General features: G+C 45.8%; 1 protein-coding gene across 1 annotated transcript; it reads right to left on the bottom strand.

The window, feature by feature from the left end:
* Positions 1-686: 686 nt before the first annotated feature.
* On the bottom strand, positions 687-19,557 carry GABRE (gamma-aminobutyric acid type A receptor subunit epsilon). The gene is made up of 9 exons (XM_035288651.3): positions 19,446-19,557; positions 15,217-15,434; positions 14,782-14,849; positions 9,840-10,060; positions 8,702-8,784; positions 7,297-7,434; positions 3,234-3,386; positions 2,897-3,096; positions 687-2,633 (listed from the first exon to the last, which is right to left on the bottom strand). The coding sequence occupies exons 1-9, from the start codon at positions 19,499-19,501 to the stop codon at positions 2,250-2,252; spliced, it is 1,521 nt and encodes a 506-aa protein (XP_035144542.2). The 5' UTR covers positions 19,502-19,557; the 3' UTR covers positions 687-2,249.
* Between the last annotated feature and the right edge of the window lie 7,657 nt (positions 19,558-27,214).

Raw genomic sequence — 27,214 nt, forward strand, 5'->3', positions numbered from 1 at the left:
TGTGGAAGACAGTGTGGCGATTCCTCAAGGCCTTAGAAATAGAAATTCCATTTGACCCAGCAATCCCATTACTGGGTATATATCCAAAAGACTATAAATCGTTCTACTATAAGGACACATGTACACGAATGTTCATTGCAGCACTGTTTACAATAGCAAAGACCTGGAATCAACCCAAATGCCCATTGATAATAGACTGGATTGGAAAAATGTGGCACATATACACCATGGAATATTATGCAGCAATCAGAAATGATGAGTTCCTGTCGTTTGTAGGGACATGGATGAATCTGGAGAACATCATCCTCAGCAAACTGACACAAGAACAGAAAATGAAACACCGCATATTCTCACTCATAGGTGGGTGATGAAAAATGAGAACACATGGACACAGAGAGGGGAGTACCAAACACTGGGGTCAATTGGGGGAAAAAGGGGAGGGCCAGTGGGAGGGGGAGGTGGGGAGGGATAGCCTGGGGAGAAATACCAAATGTGGGTGAAGGGGAGAAGAAAAGCAAAGCACACTGCCATGTGTGTACCTACGCAACTGTCTCGCATGCTCTGCTCATGTACCCCAAAACCTATAATCAAATAAAAAATTAAAAAAAAAAAAGATTTGGGTCATGGATTTCAGATTAAAACCTGGGCTGAGAATAAACTTGAACTCCAAAGAAACCAGCCACACCTTGAACACTTCACTGATATATTTATTCACATATTTCCCATTTCAGATAATGGTGACAAAAAGTAGATGGAGACCCCACCCTATCCACCCTCCAATAAATTACAGAATTATAAACACAGATTTACTTAGCATATACAAGCATTGAGGCATCAAATTCATTCTACTGGGTTACTAGAGCCAGGAGAGATCTGATCTTGGGGGCAGTCTGAGCACCCAAGGCTCAGAAATTGAGCTAAAGAGACGTTGCCATTCTGGGCCCTGCCACTGCAGTACCAGCAGAGGTGACAGAGTAGAATCATGGTGAACTGAGCTGCCTACCCCTGTCATGTGGTCTAGAAGGTGACACTAGGCTCTTGGGTAGCTTCCAGTGAGATCCACAGTCCTATAGAAATCTGTGCCTCAGGGTTTCCATCTGCACAATGGGGATACTAGTCCTGTCCTAAAGATGTCACAGGGATATCATGAAGCTCCAAATAGACACAATTTGTCAAAAATGCTTTGCCAAAGTTCCAGTGCCATACAAATTTAAGGGAATTCAATTGATTGATTGTGATTGTTAGAGTACCCCAGGTATAACAGTGGACTGGCTCATAGGTCCAGGGGCCAAGCAAGTGATGGAACTCCTATGGTGTGCCGGTGGGCACCAATCAATGGTGAGTAATGCCTGCTGCAAAGGCAAGTTTCCTTAGTTTCTTGGCCCCAGGAAGTCACCAAGGCCTAGTACCTGGGTCAGGACTAGGGAAAGTCACTGGGGAAGATACAGAAAAGTCACAGGGGAAGTTACAGAAAAGTCACAGGGGTCAGAGAGAAGGAAGAAGGTGGCATATAAAGCAGAGAGTAGTTCCTATCATCACACACAAAAAAATAGATACCCATTGGATGAAGGGCATTGAACTAGTAGTGCGGATGAAAGAGGCAGATGTCACAGCAGCAGAGAGAGGAATGCTGTCCCAAATAGGCTCTCTTGCTGTCACCCTCATTCTAAAGGGATAATGCCAGTGTCTATCTATCTGTAGAGAAAGGGGTAGCAGCGAGAGAGAACCAATAAAATAATAATGTGACCAAAGGGTAGGGATCCCTTCCTCCTGCTGCACTGCTGCCCAGCATCTTAATAAGGAGTCAGGTATAGAGAAGCAACTAGTTGGTGCACTTACCAGGCCCAAAGCACTAGTAAGGCAATAGTGGGCTTCCGGAAAAATGCAGTGGTTGTCTGGTTGTCAGCACTGTTGAAAGATAGCTAATCCACCTGTACATAGGCATGGTTTTAGGGAGCTGATCACTAGATGCCTATGATTTTTAAGACTGAGCATCACAGATGCCCCTTAAAGAAGAGGAAGGTGGCCCATTTATTAATAATTTGAAATGGGCTACCAAGGAGACTCAGTGAATGGGCCAGTTCAGGGAGAGTCGCAGCAAGGACAAACCCTCTATAGGCTTCCATTTGGGGAACAGGGCAGGAAAATCTCTAGTTGCTCCTGCTGCTGCTTTCACCCAACTCCCTTGGCAAGGGGATTGGACCTCCTGGGGAACTGGGGAGGTTGCCTCACAGGGTACCAGCTGGCACCTACAAGTTAAGGCAAACAAGCCAATAGAGCACATTGAAGATGAAGAAGGTCACTGGGAAAACAACTCGCGAGTAGTTATCCAGGCGGTAGACGTGGATGCAGAGGCGGCCCTGCTGCCAGGTACTGCCCTCACAATCAGGGACCATGCAGAAGTACTTCTTAAAATGCTTGCGCCACTCACAGCTGGTCAGCTTGGAGTAGAGGCTGCGGGGACCCTCAGGGCTACCTGGGCTAGGGAACTGCTGGGCTGAGCAAGACGGGTGGTCCTCTCCATCACTTCCCTCAGTGGTGACAATCTGGCACACAAAAGCTTCATGATGTTGGCGGGCACAGGCTCGGGCACGTGCATGGGCACGGGCATGGGCACGGCTATCGATACAAGGCTAAAATGGACAAGGAAAGAAGTGGGGAAAAGTCAAGGGAAGATAAGCCACATCTATGTGCTGCCTCCAGATTTTCTGGAAACTGTCTTTGGCACACCATATCTTGGCTTGTCACTTCCAACTTCTCATCATTACATTGGGAAGTTGATTCAACTCCCCCCACAACCCTGGTTAATACCCCCCATGTGCCATAACCCTAATGCCCTTGCTAGAATGTCTTCACACTCCAAAGCCTTGCCACCACTCCCATACCCAGTTCATACATGGCGGAGTTTTGGAGAAGCATGGGCTTTGGTCTGGTTGTAGATCAGGAAGTTGAGCACAGCAAACTCCAACAGAGCGCAAAAACAGAAGACGAAGCAGATGGCGATATAGAAATCCAAGGCTGTGATATAGGAGACACGCGGGAAATTCTTACGAGAAAAGGTGCCCAACGTGGTCATGGTGACAACAGAGGTGACCCCTGCAAGAGCACAGGAGTGGGCTCAGCTTCTTGCCTACATGCTACATTGGTTGAAGGACTCCATGACAAGGCAACTTTGCTGGGGCCCAGCCAACTCCCAGCCATGTGCCTACATGTATGCCTCTTTCCCCTCTTACCTACAGAGGTCCGGGCAGGAGCAGACTCTGTCTTGATCCAAAAGGAAACCCAGGAGAGCATCGTGGTCATGGAAGAAGGGACATAGTTTTGAAAGGCAACATAGCCAAACTGCCTGCTCACATTGAAGAAAATTGTCATGACCATAAAGTCACCTGAAAGACAGAAAAAACGCCACTGCATTGCATGAGGGTCTCCCTTAAGCAGGATATGCACAGTAAGGGTTTCACCATTCAGCTCACAGTATTCCGTAGGATAGAGGCATGATGTTACAATGCAATATATACAAATAGGATCAGAAGAAGCCCAGAAAAAAGACTCACTGCAAGACCCATGGCCAGTTAACAGCTAAGTCAAGGCCAAAATCTTAATAGCTTCTTTCTTGGTTCACTCTCCCACACTCAATGTCTGTCTCTGCAGGGTGGCAAGAGAGCCCGGTGAAAGTGAAAAAAACAGCCTTTTGGATATCATGCCCATGCAGCTGATATCCAGATGACTGACTGAGGGCTTCACACCCACTGAGCCCACTGACACATGTCATACCTCGACTGCTGGCCCTCAGAATATCTACTCTCAGCAAATGAGACCAGAGATGTCTGTACTGTGGTGGGGAAGCACAGAATGCTTTCAGCCTCCTTTCTACACATTTGTATGATGGCAAAATGACTTAGTGAGGGAGGACTGCTCCACTGATGGTTAAAACCGGGACTAGCGTGCTCCCCAAACTTTTGGTGGCTCCCTATTCCACATGAGCTATAGACTCAATCTGCACTCTGGAATCTGATGCTAAAAGTCCACCATGACCCATCTCCAACTGACATTTTACACTCACACTCTCACACATCTTATCCAAAGCCAATCCCATCTGCTCACAGATTTCCTGAGATAGCCTGTAAATTTACACCAATAATCTAACCCTGGACTCTCTGGTCTTAGTCTAGGACCTCTAACCCAAATTGAATGTTTCAGGAAAAGAGAAAAATGAGCTTAAAATGAACATTTCAGTCAGCCCTCCAGATGACAGGTTTGTGGAGTACATATCCACAGGGCAGAATGAGGTCCTCATAGTCACTTGGACATTGTGTCCCTGGTCATGGCTTTCGGCTAGACAGTCATGGCTCCTCCAGGACCTGATGACAAAGTATATCTCCAGTTGGCATCTTCTTTTATACCATTCTTGCTGCTTTATGCTCTAATGAACCTTCTCCATGATAGCAGGAGGCACGTTATCATGACTCCTGGGCTTGTGTGGGCTTTTCTTTGAGCTCAGGACATAATTTTCCACTCTCAGCATCACATTGGAGTTATAATACTATAGAATTCCTAGGCCTATAATTAGGTGGACTTTTAAGTCCCTTCAAGGCAGGGCTCATGTGGGCCCTGTGGCTTAGCCCCTGCCCATCCAAGCTCAGAACAGCCTGGAACCCAGCAGACACTCAGCAACTCTTGCTCCTGCCAGGCAACATGTTTGTAAACCAGACCAGAACACTAACCTGTCCATGTGTCTTATTTTGGAAAGTAGATCACCTGCCCAGCAGGTCAGGGTGGGCTGGAGCTGAATGAGAAGAGCTGAATTACTCCTTACCTTGCTTGGCAGCTCTGAAACTCAAGGAGCAAGGCTTCTGAGGTTCTTCTGGAAAAAGGCAAGGGAGTGACCTGTTTTCAGTGGGAAATCTGTGTGTTGAGTATAGCTTTGGGACAGAATTCCTCCAGAGCTGATGCACAGACCACCCTCACACTTGACACTGGCCAGAATGGATTTATCAAAAGTCCTCTCGCCCTGGGATCTTGATTGCAATCAAAGGCACTTCCAATTGCTGGGTTTATTTAATATATGGCCAAAAAAAAAGAAGCTTCTCCATTCGTCAAGAGGTGGCAATTTGTCTTGAAGGACAAGAGAAAGATGCTAACACATACTTTTTTCTTCTTAAGGAGTTAGAGAAGCACAGGTAAGAAAAACATATATATCTGGGGCTTAGGAACCAAAGCAAAAAATATATGCTAAAGACAGTTCTATGCTCAAACTCTTATCCTCTTTGACCAGACCATCATTGGTCACTGCAGTGTCAGAGGGACACAATTAAAAGATCATGTCCAGAGGACTGGGACTAGAAGGATGAATGGACTAGAAGCTTTGAAGAATAAGGGAAGAAAAATAAACTAGGACTATGTAGACTGCAAGAGACTATGATCCATGCCAGGAATGATAATGCTGATCCTTTCATCTCAGGCCTGTGAAACAGTGGCTGGACTAACGTAAGCTGGATAGTTCCAAGGAAAAATAATTAGACCCAATGTGTGGAACTTCCGGAGACACCAATTTCAGATGAACAGGGAGAGTTTTCTGATGGACAGAACTGTCTAGAGAAGAAAGCAACCTCCTTGTAAGACAGTGAATTCCTGATCAGCAATAATATTCCATTGGAGGGTCCACAGTCATCAGTGAAGGACAAGCCACTCCCTAGGGTAGGGCTGGACTCTCTTTGAACCTCCTGAAGCAGAGATTCTCTGGCTCAAAGTCCAAGATGGCCAGAGTAGCAGGCTACCACTGAATTCTGAACCCTTAGGAGATGACCACATAAGTTTGCTCCAGATGGAGAGACCTGTCCTAGGGTCCAGCTGGAAGAGTTTGAACTCTGAAGTCCAAAAATAACTCCGACATTGAAGGAACCATGTCTCAAGATCAACTAGTCTCTAGCAGAGGAGAAAGAAGACCTCTTTTCTCCTCAACAATCCTCCTCACTCCCAAGGAGGTCTGGTGCTTACCTACTGTCACTGCTTTGGTGATGATACTGGCTCTGGGGCTTTGTAGTCACTAGGGCACCATTTTGAAACAATGCACAACCATCTACTAAATGGAACCACTAGTGACTTGAAAGCCCCTGGGCCTTATCTCCTCTGTCACTTTTGACGATGGGTCTCCACCTATCTGGGAAAAACTGAGGTGTGGAAAGCCAAGAGGCAAGCCTATGGTTAGCTGGCAGAAGAGCAAGGCTCCCAAGTCAAAGGTAGTAAAACAGCTTCCTCAGAGTTCCCAAGAAAAAAGACAAGTATTGGTAAGATATTCCAGCCCTCTTCCCCTTCCTAGTACAGTGCAAGCAAAGCTCTGGCCACATGAGCATGAGCTTTCCCTCACCCAGAGAATGACTCAACAATGACTCAACAAATGAAACAAAAGCAGATTTTTCTGCCAAGTCATATGGTAGCAGAACAAGATGCCTCTCACGACAAATGGCTGGTTGGGTGACTGGCTCCATCCACACTCTGGAAACGATGAGGGCAGTGCCTTCATTGCCCTGAACTTGGTTAGGACGTGTGAAGAGTGTTTCCAGGGCTGCTCTGGGAGCTACCCTGGGGAGGTCCTTTGGCTCCTCATTCAGATCACCTAGGAACATAAGTGAAGATGCTCACATCTAATTGCAAGGTGAAGTGTAAGAGGCCCAGGGCCTTCCCTTTTAGTCTTCGTTAGAGAAAAGGTCAGAAAACCAGTGGTCACTATGCTTATGTTGAATCCACCATGAACTCTGACAAGAATTTGTGCTTTTTAGACCTGTTCCTTTAAGATAAATGCCAATGCAGCAGCCACTGTAGCTGCTATAACTTCCTCCAAACTATCCCAGCCTTAAACTAGCTCACATTAGAGCTCTAGCCCCCACCTCCCACTATAATGGACTTTGCTTCCCATTCAGCCAGCTTGGATTGGTTCTGGGTATGGAGAACTCTTATGAGCTCCTTTCCCCAAAGTCATCCAAGTAGGTCAGTGTTGTAACCTTGAAACTGAAGAGTCCTGCACATTCTGACAGCAATAGAACTTTATTTACTTACCTAATCTCTCAAGGGGCTTGGCAAAGCACTTACTTCTTTGCAGATAAGACTGAGACATAGTTACAAAGTCTCAGTTTCCTCTGCAAACAGTTGTAAGTGCTTAGCAATTATAAGTCAGGAGCCATGTCTTACAATATTTCCATGGGATTCCTGCAAAGCATTTGTATGGATGGCCATCTCCAATCACCCCTACCACCTTCCTGGACTTCTGCCAAGCCCTGGTTTCCATGGCACACTTACCAGCTGGGGTTGAGATTATTTCAGTTTTGTTGCTCAGTCCTGTAAAATCAAACTGGAAGAGCTTCCAGGAGTTCTTCTCATTGATTTCAAGCTTAAAATTTTCCCACTTGTAGGTCATCTCATTCTCAGGATATGAAACTGGAAAACAATGTGAGAAAGAGGGTCATATGAGACTTGGAAGCCCATCTGCGTCTCCAATAGCATGGAGTCAGCCTGCACAATGCCTTGGAGTCCTGTCTGTGGTCTCACTAGCTGTGGGACCTTGCCTTTCTTACCTCATTGTTGAAGTCCATTCAATAAGTGCATTACTGAGCATTCCTCAGTATCAGGCCCTGGGCTGGAAATACAGAGATCAGCAAGGCATGAACCTATCCTCAAAAATTTACATTTAATTTTATAAGACAGTGAGTATACTACTGTGATTTTTGGAGGTGCTCTGAAAAACCTACGCCAGTGGAACAGTGGGGAAACAAAGCAGATAAAGATCACTTGCAGACATACTCAGAAAAGACTTCATAAAACAGGTGATAGCCCCATTAATCTTGAAACTCAAGTAAATATTCTCAATAAGAATGAGATTGAAGGGATTAAGGGGCAGCATAGAAAGGTGAAACACCTTGTGTATTGTGGAAAAGCCGAAAGTTCAGGACGGCTAGCTCACAGAGGATGAGGAGCACAGGAGTGGGTGGCAGAGTACAGTTCATGAATGGTTTTGAGGATCATTCTAAGGAATTTTGAATCGATTCATGATAGTTAAGAGCAGATTTGAAAGTGAGAAGTGATCTGGTCTAGGTGACCTTTCAGCTAGGTCGCTTTGGTCCTTCCGTGAGGATAGCATGTTGGCGAAACAGGCCAGTGTAGTAATCCAGTCACAATTAAATTGATGCAGGTGGAAGTCAAAGCTGTGACAGAGTGCAGACAAATAGACAGCATTGATAGAGACTGGGAGGAAACACCGATAAGATGTGCAGATTGATTAGCTATAGGAAGTGAGGTAGAGGGAACACCAAAGTTCTTGATTTGGGCAACTGGTGGGTGATGGTGCTCTTCAATGAGACAAATGGGAACACAGAAGCACCACTCTTGTTTTGGTGGTAGAGGTTTGGAGGAGGCAATAAATTTTGTTTCAGACATGTGCAGTTTCAAAGTGAAGATGTGGCAAAAGTCCAGGTGAAAGATGACAAAGGCCTAAACCAAGATAGCGCCAGATGGAAAGGAGAAGACATACTTGAGGAACATTTCAGAGGCACGTGGACGGGAAATGAGGGTGAAGGATGGAAGCCCTGCACAACCTTGGCACCGTTTTAGGAGAAAAGCAGAGGCAGAAAAATGTAAATGGCAAGGATGAGAAAAAGAAGGAGCCCAGCATGTCTCTGGGGCCCCAGAAACCTAAGAAGGTACTCACAGCTAGAGAAAGACAGAGGGCAAGAGTGAGAATCCATTGGAAATCTGAGCATGTGGAGTGAGCATCCAGCATCAATGGTCATCCTGGAACGGAGAAAGGAGCCTCATTAGGCTGATCCTAGGCACTTTCATATCCACCCAACTTTGGTCTAGGGACCAACACCAATGAATAGCCAGAGTCAATTTTGTTTGTTTGTTTATTTGAGACAGAGTTTCACTGTGTCACCCAGGCTAGAGTTCAGTGGCATGATCTCAGCTCACTGCAGTCTGTTGCCTCCCAGGCTCAAACAGTTCTCGTGCCTCAGCCTCCCAAGTAGCTGGAATTAGCGCCATCACGACCCGCTAATTTTTGCATTTTTAATACAGACAGGGGTTTTCCATGATGGCCAGGCTTGTCTAGAACTGCTGACCTCAAGTGATCTACCTGCTGCAGCCTCCAAAGGGGTTGGGATCACATGCATGAGCCACCGCACCCAGCCCTCAGTAGAATTTAAGACAAAAAGCTCAAAGGAGAGATAACAAAAGAGAAAAAACAAAACAAAACAAATAGGCAAACAGCTTAGAAGTATCTGGCTACTCTGGGCTCCATCATTAGAGAAACATATGGACCAACTTTGATAAGCTTTTTTTTTTCCTCACACAGCCCAGTTTCCAGGACCTGCCAACATCCTTCCACTCTTCCCCACCTTCCTGCCCCTGACACGTAATCTTCCCCTGTTGGGAATTCAAGTATCCAACCTGATCTTAGGTACCTTTGCAACTGCTGTGCTGCTGCACCACCTGAACAACTCCACCACTGTGGACGTATCTTTATATCCAGTGCCCACTTGGGATGGAATTGTCTAGGTAATGCAGTCATACTGACACATCCTAGTTGGGGGAGATCTGGACTTGGAGCCAAGTAACTGGGTACCAGTTCCACCTCTATCACAAACTTGGTGTGTGGCTTGAAGCAGGATCTTCCTATTTTGAGGCTTCTGTATCTGTTACATGAGGGAGCAGAGCTCATGGTCTAGGAAAGCTGGACAGGCCCTTAGAGGTATCATTCAGAATGAGATCTCTGCCCATGGATCTTTAGCTAAAATTATCAGAAGGGGAGAGAGAATCCCAGGAGGTGAGACTCCAGAGGCTTGACATACCTAATTGTGTACAACACCTTGCCATTCTTGTAGATGCGGACCATCTGGTTGGGCATGGTGATCTCATGCTCTTGGGTTCTCTTAGAATTTCTAAAAAAGGTGTCTGGAATCCACAGCTGGCTCACCACGTTGCCACTCAGAACAAGAGACTCAAAGGTGTCATTATAACAGAGGCGTTCATCATACCAGGTCTGGGAGAACATGATGTCAATGGTGTATTCCTGGTGGGAAGGACAGAAAAGCAGACACTTGGGGATGAGCAGAAAAAGGACACTCTCTCAGTCCCCACATTTCCACAGTAAATCAAAGAAGATCCCAGCTCAAAATTGTTTTAAAAATTTACAAGCGCACACACCATTGATTGCTTACAGTGAAGTTTCCCTTTTCAATTTTTATTTGGGGAGCACAATTATTAGTTAACCCCAATCCTTCATTCTCCAGAATTAAAATAAAAATAAAGTGTTTTGGATGTCTGGTGCTGTGGCTCATGCCTGTACTCCCAGCACTTTGGGAGGCCAAGGCAGGAGAATCACGAGGTGAGGAGTTCGAGACCAGCCTTTCCAACATGATGAAACCCCATCTCTACTAAAAATACAAAAATTAGCCGGGCATGGTGGCGGATTCTGTAATTCCAGCTATTCAGGAGGCTGAGGCAGCAGTATCCCTTGAACCTTGGCAAAGGGGGTTACAGTGAGCCAAGACTGTGCCACTGCACTACAGTCTGGGCGACAGAGCAAAACTCCATCTCAAAAAACAAAAAAAGTGTTTTGAGTCAGAAGAGAAATGCCTATTTAGTCTCATGGTTTTTTTTTTTGTTTTTTTTTTAACGAGAAGAACCTTTTTTCCCCCTTGTTTTGTTTTTCCTTTCAAATAGGTGCCTGTGACCTCTGTGTGTGTGCATGTGCATAGATACATCCATGATTATTTGGTCTCCAGATATTCTCTGTCCCATAAAATGTCTGTTAAACATAAACAATTATATTTAATAGGAAGAAGCTAGAAATGTGCACCACTGGTATTGAAGGGAGAAAAAACCCGACAGCAATAGAACTGCCCAACATCCTGTATTTTAGAGATAAGGAAACTGAGGCTCCATGAGAAAGGGGTCAATCCAAAGTCACACAAATAGTCAATGGCAGCCTTGCCCTGGGATGGCTTTCACTTGCACCAACAATCCTTTTAGGTACCAAGGTCCAGTTTTCTCTGCAGAATCCCTAGGTGTTTCCCCTGAGTTCTGCATCCAACAATGAATACCCACAACTATGGAGGCAAGTAGGGCCCTTAGGGAAGAAATAAAGAAAGTCCATACTACCAAACTGCTGGGAGCCAGCCATGGAAGGAAAGACTGAGAATGTTCCCTGGAGTAGGCCCATTTGATGAGAGTCTCTGAGTCCACCCTGCCCCACCTGCCTCCACAAATAGCCTTCCAAGTATTTCTCCTGTCCCAAGTGGCTGGCAGTTCCAACTTGGCTAGCAGAGCCTCCTCATTTCCAGGCTTCACGAACTGCTTGGTAGCCTGTGGGAAGCCTTCCCGTCTGCACTCACACTGTGCTTATGCTTTATGTTATAAAGTGTTTCAAATGAGCATTTAATTTCTATTTGACAATTTTAAGTTCATTGCATATCAACTTATAGCTAACAGTTCAGTTTTTCCCCAGTTTGACAAAGGAGCTTGTGATGTACATCTCTTTTAGCTCAGCCAAAAGTCTAGAAATTCAGAGTTTTGGAACTAGAATCAACTGCGATAATTACCACAGCAGAAAAAAAAAAAAAAGAAGAGAGTTAGCAACCATTGATGCTACAATGGGCAGTCATTCCCAGATTACTTATTGCCTTTTAATGCCAGACTGGGTGTTCCAAAACCGTGCACTCAGGTTTTCCTCCTTGAGGACAAGGCCTGCTTTCTATACAATATTTGACTGAAAGGCGTTGAAACTCCCCTCAAGCAGCTACACCAAGTAGCTACCCAATGCCAGGACTCACATTTCTGAGAAGGCTCAGCTTCCTCAAATGTAAAACAGGGATCTATATCCTAATGGCAGCTTTGGCTTCCATGCAGGCTGTCATGAGGATCCAAAGAGACGAGAATGTGCTGGGTACTGGCATATTCTGTGACTGTGTGGCAGAGGCATGCATCCCCTCCTTACCAAGTACACCACAGAACAGGGACCTCCCACAGCTTTAAAAAACTGTTTGGAACCATGTAGAAAGCAAGACATCTCAGGATAATTTAAAACTACATGTGAGAGTTTGGAATTTATAAAAGACTCTTGGCTCAGGATAAAGCACCCCCTTACTGGCCAAAGAACATAAAGTTTTTGGCTCTATGGCGACTGCCCTATGTTCCATGCTAGGTTTGGTGACTGCTGGGTTATTAGAGCATTGTCATGTGAGGTCACTGCTGGCAGAATGAATAGCCATGGAGCAGAGCTACTGTGAGTGGGGCTACTGCTCTGCTACATGGGCTCTTATGGACAGAAATTGGCTTCCTAAACAGCAAGGAAACTGTAATCACAAATTCTCCACTACTCTTCAATTTCAGAAAGCAAACCAAAGCAACTTAGTGCCCCCTGCTCCATTTGTATGTTCTCTTCACTCCACCTAAGGAAATTTAGCTGCCACCAATTGGGTGGAGAGTGATATGTTAGAAAAGAATGAACAAACCAGCTTGCTGGAAATTGGACTGGTTACTTACAAATCAGGTTGGCAATGCCTTAAAGTCAAACCAAAGGAGCACAGAAATAGAACAAAGGAACAGAGAAATAGATATGCAAATGCAAATTTCTAGGAGCTAGCTAGAATACATCCTGAGCCACTTCCCCACTCCTACACCAATGACCTGAAATGGTCAGCAGTGTCCACAATGGTGGGACCACAAGCCCTCAACCTCTGGTTTTTGCACAAAACTTAGTGTTTCTTAGTTTATAAACAATGCTAGCAAAACTAATTGCTAAATTCATACTCATTTTAAAAAGGTAAATTGCAAGACAAAAAGGAGACTGCAATTCTCATAGTGGTAAACACACTGTTAGCAGTGAAAAAGTAAACCTGACATCAAGGGAAGAGACAAAAAAACCCCAACAATTTTAAAGTGTAGACAGAAACTCAAAAGCATCTATCTGCTCTCATGTGTCTGTTCTTTCTTGTTAGTTCTCAGCAACTCCATTCTAGGACTTGCTCTAACAGAAGAACATAATAATCATGTGTAGCGGGCAGACTCTGAGGTGTCCACCAATGTTCTTCACTTCCTGGTATTTGTGCCCTTCTGTAATCCCCTCCACTTTACTGTGGGATGGACCTCATGATTTGCATCTGATGAGGAGAGTACCAAAGAAGCAATGGGATGTCACTCCTAAAATTAGATTATAAAAAGCCTGTGATTTTCATCTTCAGTACCTTCTCTACAATTCCTCACTCAGAAGGAAGCTAGCTACCATACTGTGAGCTACCCTGTGGATCGGTGCACATGGCAAGGATGGAGGGAGATCTCCAGACCCCAGCCAGAGAGGAAATGAATCCTGCCAGTCCTGTGAGTGGTCTTGGAAATGGATCCTCTCTCAGTTGACCCCAGCCCCAGCTGACACCTTGATTACAGGTTTGTGAAAGATTCTGAAACAAAGAACCCAGTTAAGCAATCCCTGGATTCCTGACCCACACAAACTGTGAGATAATGATTATTTGTTGCTTTAAGACACTATGTTTTGGGGGTAATTTGTTACATAGTATTGCATAAATAGTGTGCCTGAAGAATCAGGCAGTCAAAGCCTCATGGTGGCGGCGATGGGGGACCTTGCTCTTCCACTTTAGCCTATGTAAACATCATCTTGATTTTCCAAGAAGGTTAACTTACCTTTGAGGGTCTATTTGCAAGGCCCACCTCAGAGCCAAGTCTCTAAACTCACCCAGTCACATGGCACTTTTTGGGTAGCAGTGAATATGCTAAAATTTTGTTTGCCCTGGGCCAAGCCAAGTCTGTGGCTGTGATGGAGTGTCAGGCTCTGAGGATGCTAGTGATTCCTGCAGAACATCTTTCATCACTCATTTGCTTAGCTAACATATACTGAGTTCTTGGCATCAAGGAGCCCATGGTGGAGACGGAAGGCAGACATACCACAGATAATTACAATAAATGACATAGGGAATCAGGTAAACAACTGTGATATAAGCTCTAAAGATGTAACTGTCAAGGAGAGAAATGTGGTGTGAAAAAGAAAGAAGCAATTAACAGGTGTGGAGGTCTGGGGAGATGCCATGAATGAGATGTCGTCTGAGCTAGATACTGAAAAAGAAGGCAGCTGACAAGTAAGAAGGTAGAACAATGGCACAAGGTGATCTGTGGACACCCGTACTCCAGTGTGACCAGAGCATGTGGTCTCTAAAGGAGTGAAGGGGAATACAACCACGGAAGGCCTTGAACTTCATGTAGTAAATAGAGCCGGGACTGTAGGAGGCGCATCACTTGGGAGGCCAACTTAGTAGGTGGATTTGAGTAGGTGTATTCTAGGTGGGAGATGATGAAAGCTAAATGCGGGCAGTGCTGACACTATGATGATATTAGTGGAAAGGAAAAAAGAAAGTAGAGCAAAAATATAGAAGCAGTCTTAGAGCAAGAGCTAGTAACTTTGGACTTATGTCCATACAAATAATTATCAGAATAAAAGAGGCATTCCATTGTGGTGTTTAAAATTGCTTTATTATTTTTATTTTCAATGAAAAAACTGGAAGATATGGTCTTGATTCTGAAGATCCTCTTCAAGTAGCAAGAGACTTACCTTTTCCAGTCTCATTCTCAAGTCAGTGGTTAAAAAACCCCTTCCTCCCTCCAGAAAATAAATTACTGGAGTTGTTACAGACATACAGAGCAGAAAGCAGAAAGTCTGTGGAATGCCCTGTAGGTCAGCCCCTGGGCTAGGAAATACTGTAAGGAAAGCTTAGTACTCACCATGTCCTGGATAGAGAGAGGACCCAGGCTGTTGACAGAGATCTCAACAGTGACCACAGTGGCCTTCTCTGTAAGGGAAGCAGAAGCAGCAGAGGGTAAATGTCAAACAGGGTCATGGGACAGAGGAGAAATTGGTTAGAGGGGATGAAAGAAATAAATTACTGGAGTTGTTACAGACATCTTGAAGATCAACAACCTAGTTTAGTCCTCTCACTTTACAGTTGGAAAAACTGAAGGCAAGAGAAGGGAAAAGTCTTAATCAAGGTCAATGACACTGCTGAGACTAGAGTTAATATCTCTTACCCAACAGGTCAACATCGGATGATCCTGTTCATGTGCATGGCACCCTCTTTTATAGTCCAGGTCCATTCTCCTTGCCTATACCCTCAATCCCTGGACCCTCCGGGAGGGAAAGAACTTTGTTCTGTTACTCACCTCCAATGCCAGGGCGCAGTTTGTGTTCATAATTATTCAGGATAGTGTTCAGGATGCGAGAGGCTTGTGGCAGTTTGCCAACTCTGCGTCTAGTCTCAGTCTTAGTTGACTGTGTTTTCTCAGAGAGAAGCTTATTTTCCAGAGGCTGGGGCAGGGGGCCATAGACGACATCATGGGCAGAGGCTTTATCATTTGATTCTGTCTGAGGTCCCTCAACCCTAGAACATACAAATGAAAAATGAAACTCTGCCCTGCACTTTGTAGGGGCCCCAACTGGTACCTCTTGGGACAGAAGCAAACCAAAATAAGTTTTCAACAAAAGCTTAATTAAATTGTGACTGGTAAAAGTAAATGATAAGAGAGTGACAGATAAGGCTTGTGAATTTCTTTTAAATCTTGCTGCTCTTTGGGGACTTTCTATGCTGTCCCTCTTTTATGATAACTCTTTTATTTAAAAAAAAAATCAACAATACTAAGACCTAGATTTTAAAAGAATGTTCCACGTGAAATGAAGACGGCATTTGTGTGTGAGCGCCGGCCCACTGTGACTAGCTTTGGCCTCTAGTCAGCCTGACCAGCACCACCTGGGAGTGAGGAGCAGGCAGAGGGCCAGGACTGAGAGGAATGCTTGCAAAAGCCAGAACAGCCTCTCCCAGAAAGGACCAGAAAATTGTGGGAATATTTTGCAGTTTTGTGGTTGTGTAATACTCGTTGCACTGGGGGCAGGGGAAGGGGGTGAAGGGAAGGAGGCTAAAGAGCAGCCTTTGTGGGTATCTAAGCAGGAAAGGCAGGAGTCCTCCACCCAGAGACAGCCATCCAGGAACTGGCTGCCCAACAGAAGTCCACCCTGAGTTCCACAGCCATGCACCACAGCCAAGAAAAAGAAGGAGATTAGCAAGACTAAGTGAATTAAACAAAAATGTTAAAGCCCATCTGCCAAGGCATGAAACTCACCGATAGTGCTAGAAGTGTGGATAGTGCTGCCTTTGCTGGGAGGCAGTGACAAAGGGGGCTCTTGAGGTCCTGCTCATGTTCAGGTCCTTGATTTGGCTTTCTTTACACCACTGTGTTCATATTCTGACAACTCATCAGCTGTATGCTTATGATTTGAGCCCTTTTCTGTATACATGTTCTAATTCTATAAAAAGTGTTTAAAAAATCAAAATGCCCCATCTGCTAGTATCTGGATCTTGTTTTATTTAAAACAAAAACTCTTAAAAAACAAACAGAAATCAGTTTTGACACAATAGAAGAGATTTGAACACTGAATGGATAGTTGAGGCACGAATAAATTATTCTTAAATTTTCTGTATAATTATCATATTTTCTTATGTTTGTGAAATCATTAATGACTACAAATACATGTTAAAACAATAACATATAAAGTGATATGATGTCTGAGATATGCTTCAAGACAATCTAAGTCAGAATTGCAGGGTAAAAGAAATAGGAGTGGCCGTGAGTTCACAAACAGTGGGGTCGGTGATGGCTACATGGAGATTCCATGTACTGTTCCCTCTACCTTTATATATATGTTTGAAAAAATTATAATTAAAAGTCTTTTTAAAAGCCAACATCCCATATTAATCTGATATTGGAAAGCAGGAGAGTGGTTTCCATTGGGGAAGAAAGTGTATGGGGACAGGCATTTTGGAGATGCCTGTGTGTGTGTGTGTGTGTGCATGCATGCACATGTGCACACACGTGTGCATGTGTGTGTGCATGTGTGTGGTGAGAGGGTTGCAATGCTCTATTTCCTGATCTAGGTGTTGGTTACATGGGCCTGTTTACTTTGGGAAAATCCATGGAGCTGTTCACTCATGATGTCTATGCTTTTATATTGGCATGTCGGAATTCAAAAATGATTTTTTAAGCCATAAGGCAATTCGCTTTCTAAAATAATGTGTAAACAGGGCAAGAGACGTTGGCATGACCCTTGTATTGCAGACCAAGAGACTGCCAACTTGGGCAGCAAAATGCATTTTTCTGCAGTATTTTAAGCTGTTAGAATTGCTCGAGTGGCATGCAGATGTGCGAAATCCACACCACTTCTCATATCTGAAGTGGTTACTTCGCATTGTGCGCTAGGGAAGAATTGGGCTTGAAAAATACAGTTTTTACTTTCAAATGCCGTATCTAGATGTCCTCTTTCCCGGAGGCCAAACTCTCAGCCCTCTCAAAGGATAAGAGCCAGAGACTATGTGAAGAGAGGAAGGAAAATGGAGACCTGAGACCCTGCAAAATGAGTGATGTGGCTGGTAACATGGCACAGTCGGAACCAGCAGTCACTGGTAGGCTGAGCACTGCCAGCTGAGACCACCTAAAAGCCTGAAGTGGTCCCTCCCAGATGTCTGAAATCCATGGACAAGATCCCCCCGTCCCCTCCCAGGTTTAAAAGCACAGAGGCAAACAAATAAACCCGAAAGCACTGGGACCACCAAAGCCCTCCTGCCTCTAGACTAGGTCTGCAATGAAAATGATATCAGAGGGTCATAAGGTGGCTTTCATCTCAAATGAGGGCTAGAAAGAATAAAAACTTGAAAAACACTCATACATTGGAATAGTGGGATTTTCCAGGGGAGTTTTCCAGGCATTCACATGTCTCCAGACATAATGGTCCATCATGAAGTTGAATCTGTGCACTACCCCCTCCCCAACAGTTGACTGGTGGCGGTGGTTCGGGGGGCATAAGAAGAGATGTTAGATTTATTTCTGAAATCAGATCTCTTTTCCATTCTACAGATGGAGAAACTGAAGCCCAGATAGAAGAAGGACTGTGCCCAAAGTCACACAACTGATTTGAGGCCAAGCCTGGACCACAGTGAGATCTCCTGGTTCAGTGTGGCCCAGCACACCCCACTGTCACCTCCTCAGGTGTTTCCTGACACCACAGGTTGCTATGCTTGAAGAGTAGTTTCTGTTTCCCCAGCCCCTTTTTCCTGCTGTTTTCCTCTCTGACCAGCATCCTCTTCTTATTTCCCTCACCCCAGAGCCATCTTTTGCCCTAACCAGTCACTGTATCAGGTTTCTCAACTAGTCCAAATCCCATTTGGAGGGATGTGGATGACTGGAAATTGCTAGAACGCATAAAAAAACATTTACCAAGCCTCTGCAGGGGCTAGCCCCACTCCAGGACACTAGTGAGACAGCAGGGAGCCACAACTCCCCTTCCCTGAGGAGCTAATGCAATCTGGGGTCCGGAGAGAAGCCACTCCCCACTCCCCACAACGGATAGAGAAGACACAAGCTCAGTGCCATGGAAACTTCCTTAAAGCTCCACAGATCAGGAAGCTTGCAAACTTGTGACACTTCACACTCAGAAGGAACCATCTCAAAACAACAACAACAACAACAAGGAAGCCGTCACCTTCCACCCCCAAAAGCCAGAGATCCAGGGGACGACCTTCCTAGCCAAGTCCCAGGGCCAGGGGAAGGTGTGAGGGAAGCTGGTTGCTCAAGGGAAACCTGAAAATGGAGAAGGGGATTGAAATCTAGGACCCAAACCACAGACTTCGGAGGAGTGTAACATTCCTGGCCTCTGGTTCCAGTCTGGCCAAGGCCCAGCAGTGTATCTAGGAATAAATTAAGTTAGGGGGGAGCTATCAGCGGTGGGGAGAGGGGTATAGCTGGTGCGGGAACCCTTAAGACTAAACCAAAGGTCTTGCCTGGGACTGGCACCAAGAGGAGCAGCGGTATGGGAAGCAAGTAAAGTAAGAGTTGCCTGGCGAAGTGTCTGGTACCCAGTAGGCACTCTTAAAAAAATGTGAGCAGCACAGAACAGACGAGGCAATATTCACACATTTCTGGTGCAGTTAAGCTCCCTCAGCCGCGCACCCCCTTCTCAAAATGCACCCCCGGACCCCAGTAGCTGGAGCCTGCGCTGGCCGGTTACCCGGGGGCCGTTCCCCTCTTCCTGCGCAAGACTCGGAAAAGGAGTGCTTGTCACCCAGCCACCGCACTGCTTCCATGAGCGGGAGTACGAGAACTGGAGTCCCGTCTTCCTTCTGGTGCTCCCCTTCAATGACCCCCGGAGCCCAGTCTAGAGGGAGCGGGGCGTAGGCTGGCGCCCATCGAGGGGACGCGGGACTCGGCCAGCCTGCGCTGCGGCTTGGGGCCAGGCCGGCGCGGGGCTCGAAGAACGCGGGCGGCAGGGGTCCCGGGAGCAGTCCCTGCTCCCAGGGAGAACGAGCTGCTTGCGAAGGGCTCCCGGGATCAGGATGGAGACTCACCTCGACTGGAGGATCAATAAGATGGCGAGGAGGACTGGAAGAACTTTGGACAACATTTTCGCAGAGACCGGAGCGACCACCTGTACTGGAGGTCGCGGCTCACGGTCTGGCCGCTCTGAGCGCGGCGTGGAGGGTTTTGCTGGACTCCAACTTTCACTCCTCCCACTCGCCCCTCCCCGCCGCGCTCTCCCCGCCCCAGGCCCGCCCCCAGCCCCGATGGAAATCTCCGACGACGTGACTGTTGCAGCGGTGGGGAGCGGCGGATGGTCGTGCGGGCGAGGGGAGGAGACGGGAGCCCTGTCGCCTAGGCCCCCAGTCCCCCTGCCGCCACCACTGAATCGCTGCCAGACAGCCAGATGCGGGTGACGAGGAGGGAGGAGGCGGCGAGCCCAGGGCTCGAGGCCTGGGCGGAGGAAACTCACGGCCCCAGGCTGTGGCCCGCAGGGAGCTGCTTCAGAATCAAGAAGAGGACTGGGTGGGCTTATGCACCAGGGGCGACCCCTTCCTGTCCGCTGTCGCGCCGCGGGGTTAAAGTGTGCTCTCTAGCTGTGGCTTCCTCACCACCACCTGTTGAACCCCATTGCTCCCCCAAGTCTCCTGGCCTCACCTAGCTGCCTCTGGTTTTCCCAGCTCTCTCTCCACAACCTCCAGTCCATCAGAATACAAATCTTGTTACATGGAGACTGGGTAGCTCAGCACCTTCCTTGGCACAGGGAAGAGGAGAGACAGGGTTTTCCCCAGCAATTTCTGATCTGAGGTACTCCACAGGCCAAATTCCCAGGTATTTCGGTGCAGGGAGGATCTGACAACAGAGAACCAGGCAGAGACACTCCCTGTAGAATTTTCTCTGAACCCCAGGGGTTAACTGCCACAATGTGGCTCCAACTTTGGCCCCAGAAGCTGAGTGTGAGAGGGACCACGTGGAATAGAGGAGGCTTTGGAAACCCCCTGAGACTGGATGGCCAAATCTTTCTGGACACTTTGCACCAGGTGATAGCATAAGAAGACATGAGAAGGCACGAACGAAGAAGGGGTAGGGCTCCTCTTCAGGTGGGACATGTCAAGAGGCTCACACATACTTGGACTTCATCTTCTTTACCTAGACCCTTCTGATTTGCTTCAGAAGGAAAAGTAATGGCAAAAATTTGTGTACCAAGCCAATGCCAGACACTAGCAGCTTCCGCACCTGTTGCTGTAGAAAAAATCAATCAATAAATAAAAACTTCAGGCTTAATAGGCTCAGCATTATATTTTGGTGCTACTTGTAAATGGGTCTACAGGACAGAGCTGTGAGCTTACATTTAGTTTTTCACTCTTAAAATAAACGGCTGTGTGCATCCTTGAAGAGGCTTAATTCTACCACACTCATATCAAACACCCTCTTTATCCCCCCACCCCCACAAGCACATCACTCTGTTTTGTCCTCTTCACGACACTGCTCACTCATTGATGATTTTCTTGGTCATTTTTAATGAGCTTATGTATAGTAGGTCTCTCCCACTGAAGTAAGCTCAGTGACAAACACACACATGTATACACATAAAATTTGTCTGTTGGAATCTTCACTGTATCCCTAAGTCTTAGCAGAGCCCTGGGCATACAGTAGGCACTCAACCAAATGTGTCACTGATTTGCATGAGGCTGTATGTGTCCTCCTACCACTGAGTCAGTCCACTAGGACCTGGGGCTGTCTTCAGACTCTGGTGCAAGAGAGAAGAGACTGAAGGACATGTTTAGGCTTGCACAGCCCCTCACTGCCCCACTTCTCCCCCCCACACAGAAGAGCCCCATACTTTCTTTAATGCTTTGCTGCTGAAATGTTTAACAATTTTTGAACAAGTTAGCCCAGCATTTTTCTTTTTTCCTGGGCCCTGCAAATTATGTAGCCAGTTTTGCCCCAGGGAGAAATGCCGCAGAGCAGGGAACTCGCAAACACATGGCTTTCCTGAGCCCATAAGGAAGACAACGCTGCCAGTCCATCTGCTATGGAAAGGGGCATGACTGCCCTTACTGTAGCCAATATCTTCCTCCACTGACATTGGAACTCCAGGAAATGAAGGTTTGTCCGATTTATGTGTGTTCCCCTGGGTTGAGCACCGTACCCAATGACCAGTAGGCATTAAGTACATTTGCTGAATGAGCCACTGAATCCCAGGCAGCTAAAAGGAAGCAAGTGATTACAGCTCCCTCATCAGAGATTCCCAGGCACTTTCCTCTTACAAGTTGATATTAATCATGCTTGCCATCTTCCTTGCAAACCTCATTGATGGGAAGGCTACAGAATGTTATTATAGTTTTGTAGTTTTCCAACTATTTGCCACATGCTTGCCTAGGTCAGGCCATGGACTTTGTGATAGAGGAATATACAGCAAGGACTCAGATGATGTCTTGGCCCTTACATATGTTTTTCAAGAGAGCAGTCGGAACTTGTAGTAAAATTACTACCAAAAAAATACTAACTTTTTGAACACCACTAACACAAGGTACAAAGTCACGAGGTCCTCAGAGTTCCCAAGAAAACACTTGCGTGTTCGCAAGGGCGTTGGAACCAGATATGTGTGGTGTTTGACAGTCAGCAAGGAGGAGATGGCCTGAGGCGTTTGTGAAGAGCAGTTGTTGGAGATAAAGCAGGAGTGGGAGGCTGGACAGCCAATCGCACTTTATCCTGTGGGCAACAGGGGAGTTACAAACAGTACTAAGAGGAGCATTTCATGTCCGAATGCTGTTTCAAAAGGTCCCTCATGTGGGGGTAGGCATGAGAGTTTGCAGGATGGAGAGCTGGAGCCTCTTTTCTTTCAGTGAACAGCAGAGCCATAGGGATGGTCAGAAGAGGAGCCACAGGAGGGAGCAACATCTAAGATGTGGAACTGACAGATGGAGTCGGAGTCAGGGAGGAGGCAATGGAGGGAGGGTTGCTAAGGCTCACAGGGCCTTCCCCGGTGACTGGGGTGGCAGAACAGAAATAAGGAAGGCAGAAGGAGGAGGCAAAGCTTTTAGTTACAGCCATGATAGGAGTTCCTTCCATTTTGCGTTTCACTTTCTAAAGTTCCATTAGAAATAAACATTCTCATGCAATGTCTAGGTAAGTGTATATGTCTGCGTGCATGTGTGTGGGTGCATATCCCTCTGCCTGGCTGTTTGTACTTCAGATGTGCTTCTCTTCAACTTGATAATCACTGAATATAAACAAAACTGTATTTTCACAATTAAACAAAACTATCTGTTGATCGGAATAGCAGTGAGCAACCCCCTTGTCAGTTGTGAATTATCAAATTAAATAACCAACATCAAACCACCATGTGACCTGCTATATGTGTGGTTTAGGGACAAAATCAGAGCTGCTGGTCATAAAGTCTGTGCGTTCCTGCCCTAGCATAGCCCAAACTATACCACATGTACACATGCTTTTCTTATTAGGTCAAGGAAAAACACCAGCCCAGGCAAGTCTTACATAGCTCTTAGCTTGTTAAGTACCTGGGCTTGAGGCAAGACTGAGATGCTAGGGACACTGCGGAAGGCAAACTAGAGAAAAAAACTATGTACAGGGCTAAGCCTAGTGCAGAAGTGGATGAAGGAGCAAGCAAGGGACAGCCAGGCTTCAAAGCAGATAGACTAACAGTAGAGGCAGAGGCAGCACAAGGTAGTGACCAGATCTCTGTGCTCCATTGAGCGCAGGACACAGTTTGATTTTCAGATCATCCCCTAACTACTGGCTAAATTAGTACAAGCAAGTTCCTTACAGCCCCTGAACTTCACATTACTCACTTGTAAAATGGAAATTACAATACTTTCCACCTCACGTGGCACCTGTGGTGACTCAATGGAACAGACCAGATAAATGTGTCACATGGTCAGTACTCAAGAGAGCTTACCTGCCATTCTCAACATGACTACTACTAGCTAATAAGTGATAAATGACAGTGCAGGCACACCTGGTATCCTTAAGGTGTTGAATAGCACCAGGAAATATCTGGCCAAAGAGCAAGACCTCAGCCCTAGAAATACACTGCAGAGCAAGGGCTCATGTACCGAGGAGGTTGAAATGCTGTGGACAAAACAGGATTCTAGACCTCAGGGAATTGGACAACTGTGAGCGCTGCAGGCTGGCGGCAGGCTACAAGGGAGGAAAGAGGCATGAATGGGGGTGGAGATTGAGGGTCACTGGCACATGGGTGACATCCAAAACCATGGCACTGGACGCAGTCACCCAGGAAAAGATAAACAGGCTTAGGCTTGAGTCCTGAGAGGGGTGTCACACAAGCCAACACAAGATAGGGCATTTCCTGTAGGCTGGTGGTTTTTACCATGTACTAATAAGTCAAGAACTAAATAGTGCCCAGTGGCTGACTCAACAGGGAGGTCATTGTTAAGCTTTGGGCAGGGGCTGATCCTCACCACAGAGTGTGGGAAATGGGCAGGGAAGAGAAAAGAACATATGACTGTAGACAGCTTGCTTGATAAGTGGCTGCAAAGCAGTGAGAACTGTGACTGTCTCCCACACCAAATACAGGGAGAGAGGGCCATGTCTGATTCTGCTCTGAGCCTGAGTGTTTTAGAGAGCGAGGGAAAGAGATTTAAAAAGAATGCCAATAATGCTGGCAACTGGTGCTGGTCAGGAGTTGAGAATGTTGAGATCTGGAAAGTGTCTGCTGTGAGGGATGAATGTGTGAGGACGATGTGAAGTCAGCAGGTATAGACAACTCCTCAGGAAGCTCAACATGAAGGAAGACACAGTGCAACAGGTAGAGGGAGGCAAATATTTGAAGCATTTTCATTTATGTGTTTTACAGATGCATGAGACAGAAACGTCTCTAACTTGTGCTGCCTCTGCCTCTCCACTCCCTTCGAAATTCAGAGTTATTAACACAAAAGACCTGGAGTCACAGAGATATAGAAATGTGGATACTTCCCCCACATCCCCTACAGTTCTAGCTTTCATAAAGCCCTTCCCCCAATGTACAACCCTGCCTCCTTTGTGTATTCTCATTTCTTGTAGGAGGGGTAACGCTTACAGCTCCTCCCTCATCTCTCACAGGTGCTGTTCTGGGTGTTGAGGATGCAGTGACAGGCTGACGAAGTCCATGCCTTCTTGAAATTTACATTTTTGCAGGGAAACAGGCAATCAGCAGGCAAGGAATAAATTTAATAATTTCTAGTATGAAGTGCTATGAAGAATAACTACAAGATAATGATAGGGGGCTCTCAATCTGGTTAGGGTGCAGGGTACATCTTGGTCTCCTCTTCTGCTCTCTGGGAAGCTTGGAACCACAGGGTAATCCGCTCTGAAGGCCTTTTTGCCATTTCTAATTCCAATGTAGAATAAAGGGAGCAGGAGGAAGGCAAAATGACAAGGCTATTAATATACGAAAGGCTGCCAAGCCATTATCGTTTATTTCGAGTGGTGGTAAAAGCAGATGACTCATCCTTCAGAGCTGCAGGACTTTGCACCAAACAGTCTGTATAGTTTACTGGCTTGCCTATTTTTCTGAGCTTGAAGTGAGAGGGACAGGGCTTCTGACCTTGAATAATCCTGAAGAGCCATATTTCCTTACCCCAACCCTAAGAAAGACTTTCCCGAAGTATCTCAAGTGAATGGATAGATGCTTCAGCAATGGTTTGAAGCAGGGAAGCTTCCTGGTGAAGATGGACCCAAGCAGCTACATATAAGAGTCTGTGTTTTTCTTGCACTCCCTCACCAGCCATTTTTGCTTGCCCTGTTATAGGTTAGGGAGGAAAGGAGGTAGGCTCTTTCTGACCTTCCCAGAAGGATCACCTTTCCCTGTCACCCTGGTGAAACGTACCCTACTAATGAAAGGCATTTCTCCTCCCAAAGATGTGGAAAACCAATTGTTGAGTTCATAATGCTTACCAATAACTTAGAACAATTGGAAATGTTGAGATTGGTCAAATGCCCTGAGAGGCTCCTTGGATGGTAGAGGTGCCATCAAATCTATGGTGTGTAGCAGCCTGTCCTGCAAAAGGGAGTTGTTCCAACAGAGTGGGACGTGAACTCATCAGGGAAGTAAGTGTAAGAAGGTCTTTGTAAAGAGCAGGTGTTCTCTCTTTTCTGATGCATCATCAATAATATCACTGGTTGGGCCTCAGCTCCAGCAACTTTGACAGGAACACCAGAGAATATTTGTCTCCCTCCAAGAGGGTTGTAAGAGGAATCAGGATCTGGAAGAGACTATAAAAGACTTGATGAAGCCAGCCTGAACTTTTTTTCCTGGAATAGTCTTCCTCATAACTAGAGCATTCAAACTCAGCCTGAGCCAGAGGTGAGGAGTTCACTACCTCCACAGGGCAGCCTGTGTCACTTTTTGATATGGCAAATAAGTCCTTGGACATGGTAAGTGAAGAATTTTCTTAGCGAAGATAGAGGAGTCAATCAGATCTTACCTTACTTATCAAGTCCAAGTTGGCCAGGACAAAAACATTTAAACTTGAAATTATAGAGCCTGTCCCTGCTACTCTTGTGCTGTGTGCACTCAAGTGGGCATAGATTGAGCTCCCCCATACAGGCTTCCACTCTGTGGCATTCATTATTCATTTTCACAAGAAAAACAAGTAAATGACACATTGTCCTAATAGTTTTGATATGATATAGACCAAAGATTAGCCAAGTATATAGAGACATCATATTTATGTCAGTGCCCCAAAATCAACACTAACACTTCTGCCATTTCTTCATAGGCAAGGTTTCAGGACTTCACTCAGAGCCTGTTTACACTTACTTTACAAACAGATCTACGTATCTCGCAGAAACCTGGTTTTCCAGCCCACAGCAGCTTAACAGCAAAATTAGAAGACAACAGGGCTTCTTCACTTGATAATCCAGACTAGAAATATTAGTATTGTTATATTTGGTGCAATTAACCATAGAATTTTCAGTATATTCATGGCAAAATTATTTTTTCTTTTCAGAACCTCAGTTTCTATTTTTGTTTGTTTGGTATGAGAAGCTCCCTTGCACATGTAGGCTGTGTTATTATTCAAGTCACCTATTGCGTTGGATCATTTACAGTGCTTTTAGCTGCAAATAATGGAAACCCTTACTCAGACTGACTCAGACAACAAAAACATTCGTAACAGGAAGTCCAGTGGTATGTGGGCTGCTGGGTTGCTTAATTCGGCAACTCAGCATGTCATTGAAGAGTATCTCACCTTCAAAGACATTATACTGCAATTGGCTCTTTTCTGTAGTGGCAGAACTTGAAGTAGAACAAGAACTGAACCTAACATCATATGACAGCTAACAAGGTTCTGTTAACTGCCTGTGCTCCCTTAAAACTGTGGGTATTCCCAAGTCAGCCATTGCTTTCTGTATGAGGCTGTTTAGAAAAAAAAAATCACTGAAAGTGGAAAAAACCTATCTCAGGGCACTCTTGATGTCAAATAGGCTGTCAACAGGCTTCCATAACTTTGGGAAGAATCTGATTCCATAGTATGGTTCCTTGTATATCAGAATGGAAAAAAAGCCAGAGTTTGGCTAGGACTTGGTCTGATCAGGATGTTTCTCATCAGGAGGAGTGAGAACAGTGGATACTTTTTTTTTAAACCAGCTTTTTGTTTCATTTATCTTTTGTATTTTTTTGTTTTGTGCATGTGTTTTCTTTTTTTTTAACTTTATTTATTTTACTTTTGGTGCATACTATATCCAGCATTTCTCCCCATGTTATCCCTCCTCACCTTCCCCTACCTCCCCACTCCCTATTGTCTCTCCCCTCCCCCACCAACTGTCCCCTGTGTGATGCTCCTCTCCCTGAGTC

Source organism: Callithrix jacchus, chromosome X (assembly GCF_049354715.1).
Source record: "Callithrix jacchus isolate 240 chromosome X, calJac240_pri, whole genome shotgun sequence".
In the NCBI taxonomy this organism is placed as follows: domain Eukaryota; kingdom Metazoa; phylum Chordata; class Mammalia; order Primates; family Cebidae; genus Callithrix; species Callithrix jacchus.

Coding starts and splice junctions, on each gene's coding strand:
- GABRE (XM_035288651.3), bottom strand. CDS start 19,501: ATGTTGTCCAAAGTTCTTCCAGTCCTCCTCGCCATCTTATTGATCCTC. Junction 15,435..19,445: donor TTATTGATCCTCCAGTCGAG/GTGAGTCTCCAT, acceptor TGTATGTTCTAG/GGTTGAGGGACCTCAGACAG. Junction 3,097..3,233: donor TCCTGCCCGGACCTCTGTAG/GTAAGAGGGGAA, acceptor GTGCTCTTGCAG/GGGTCACCTCTGTTGTCACC.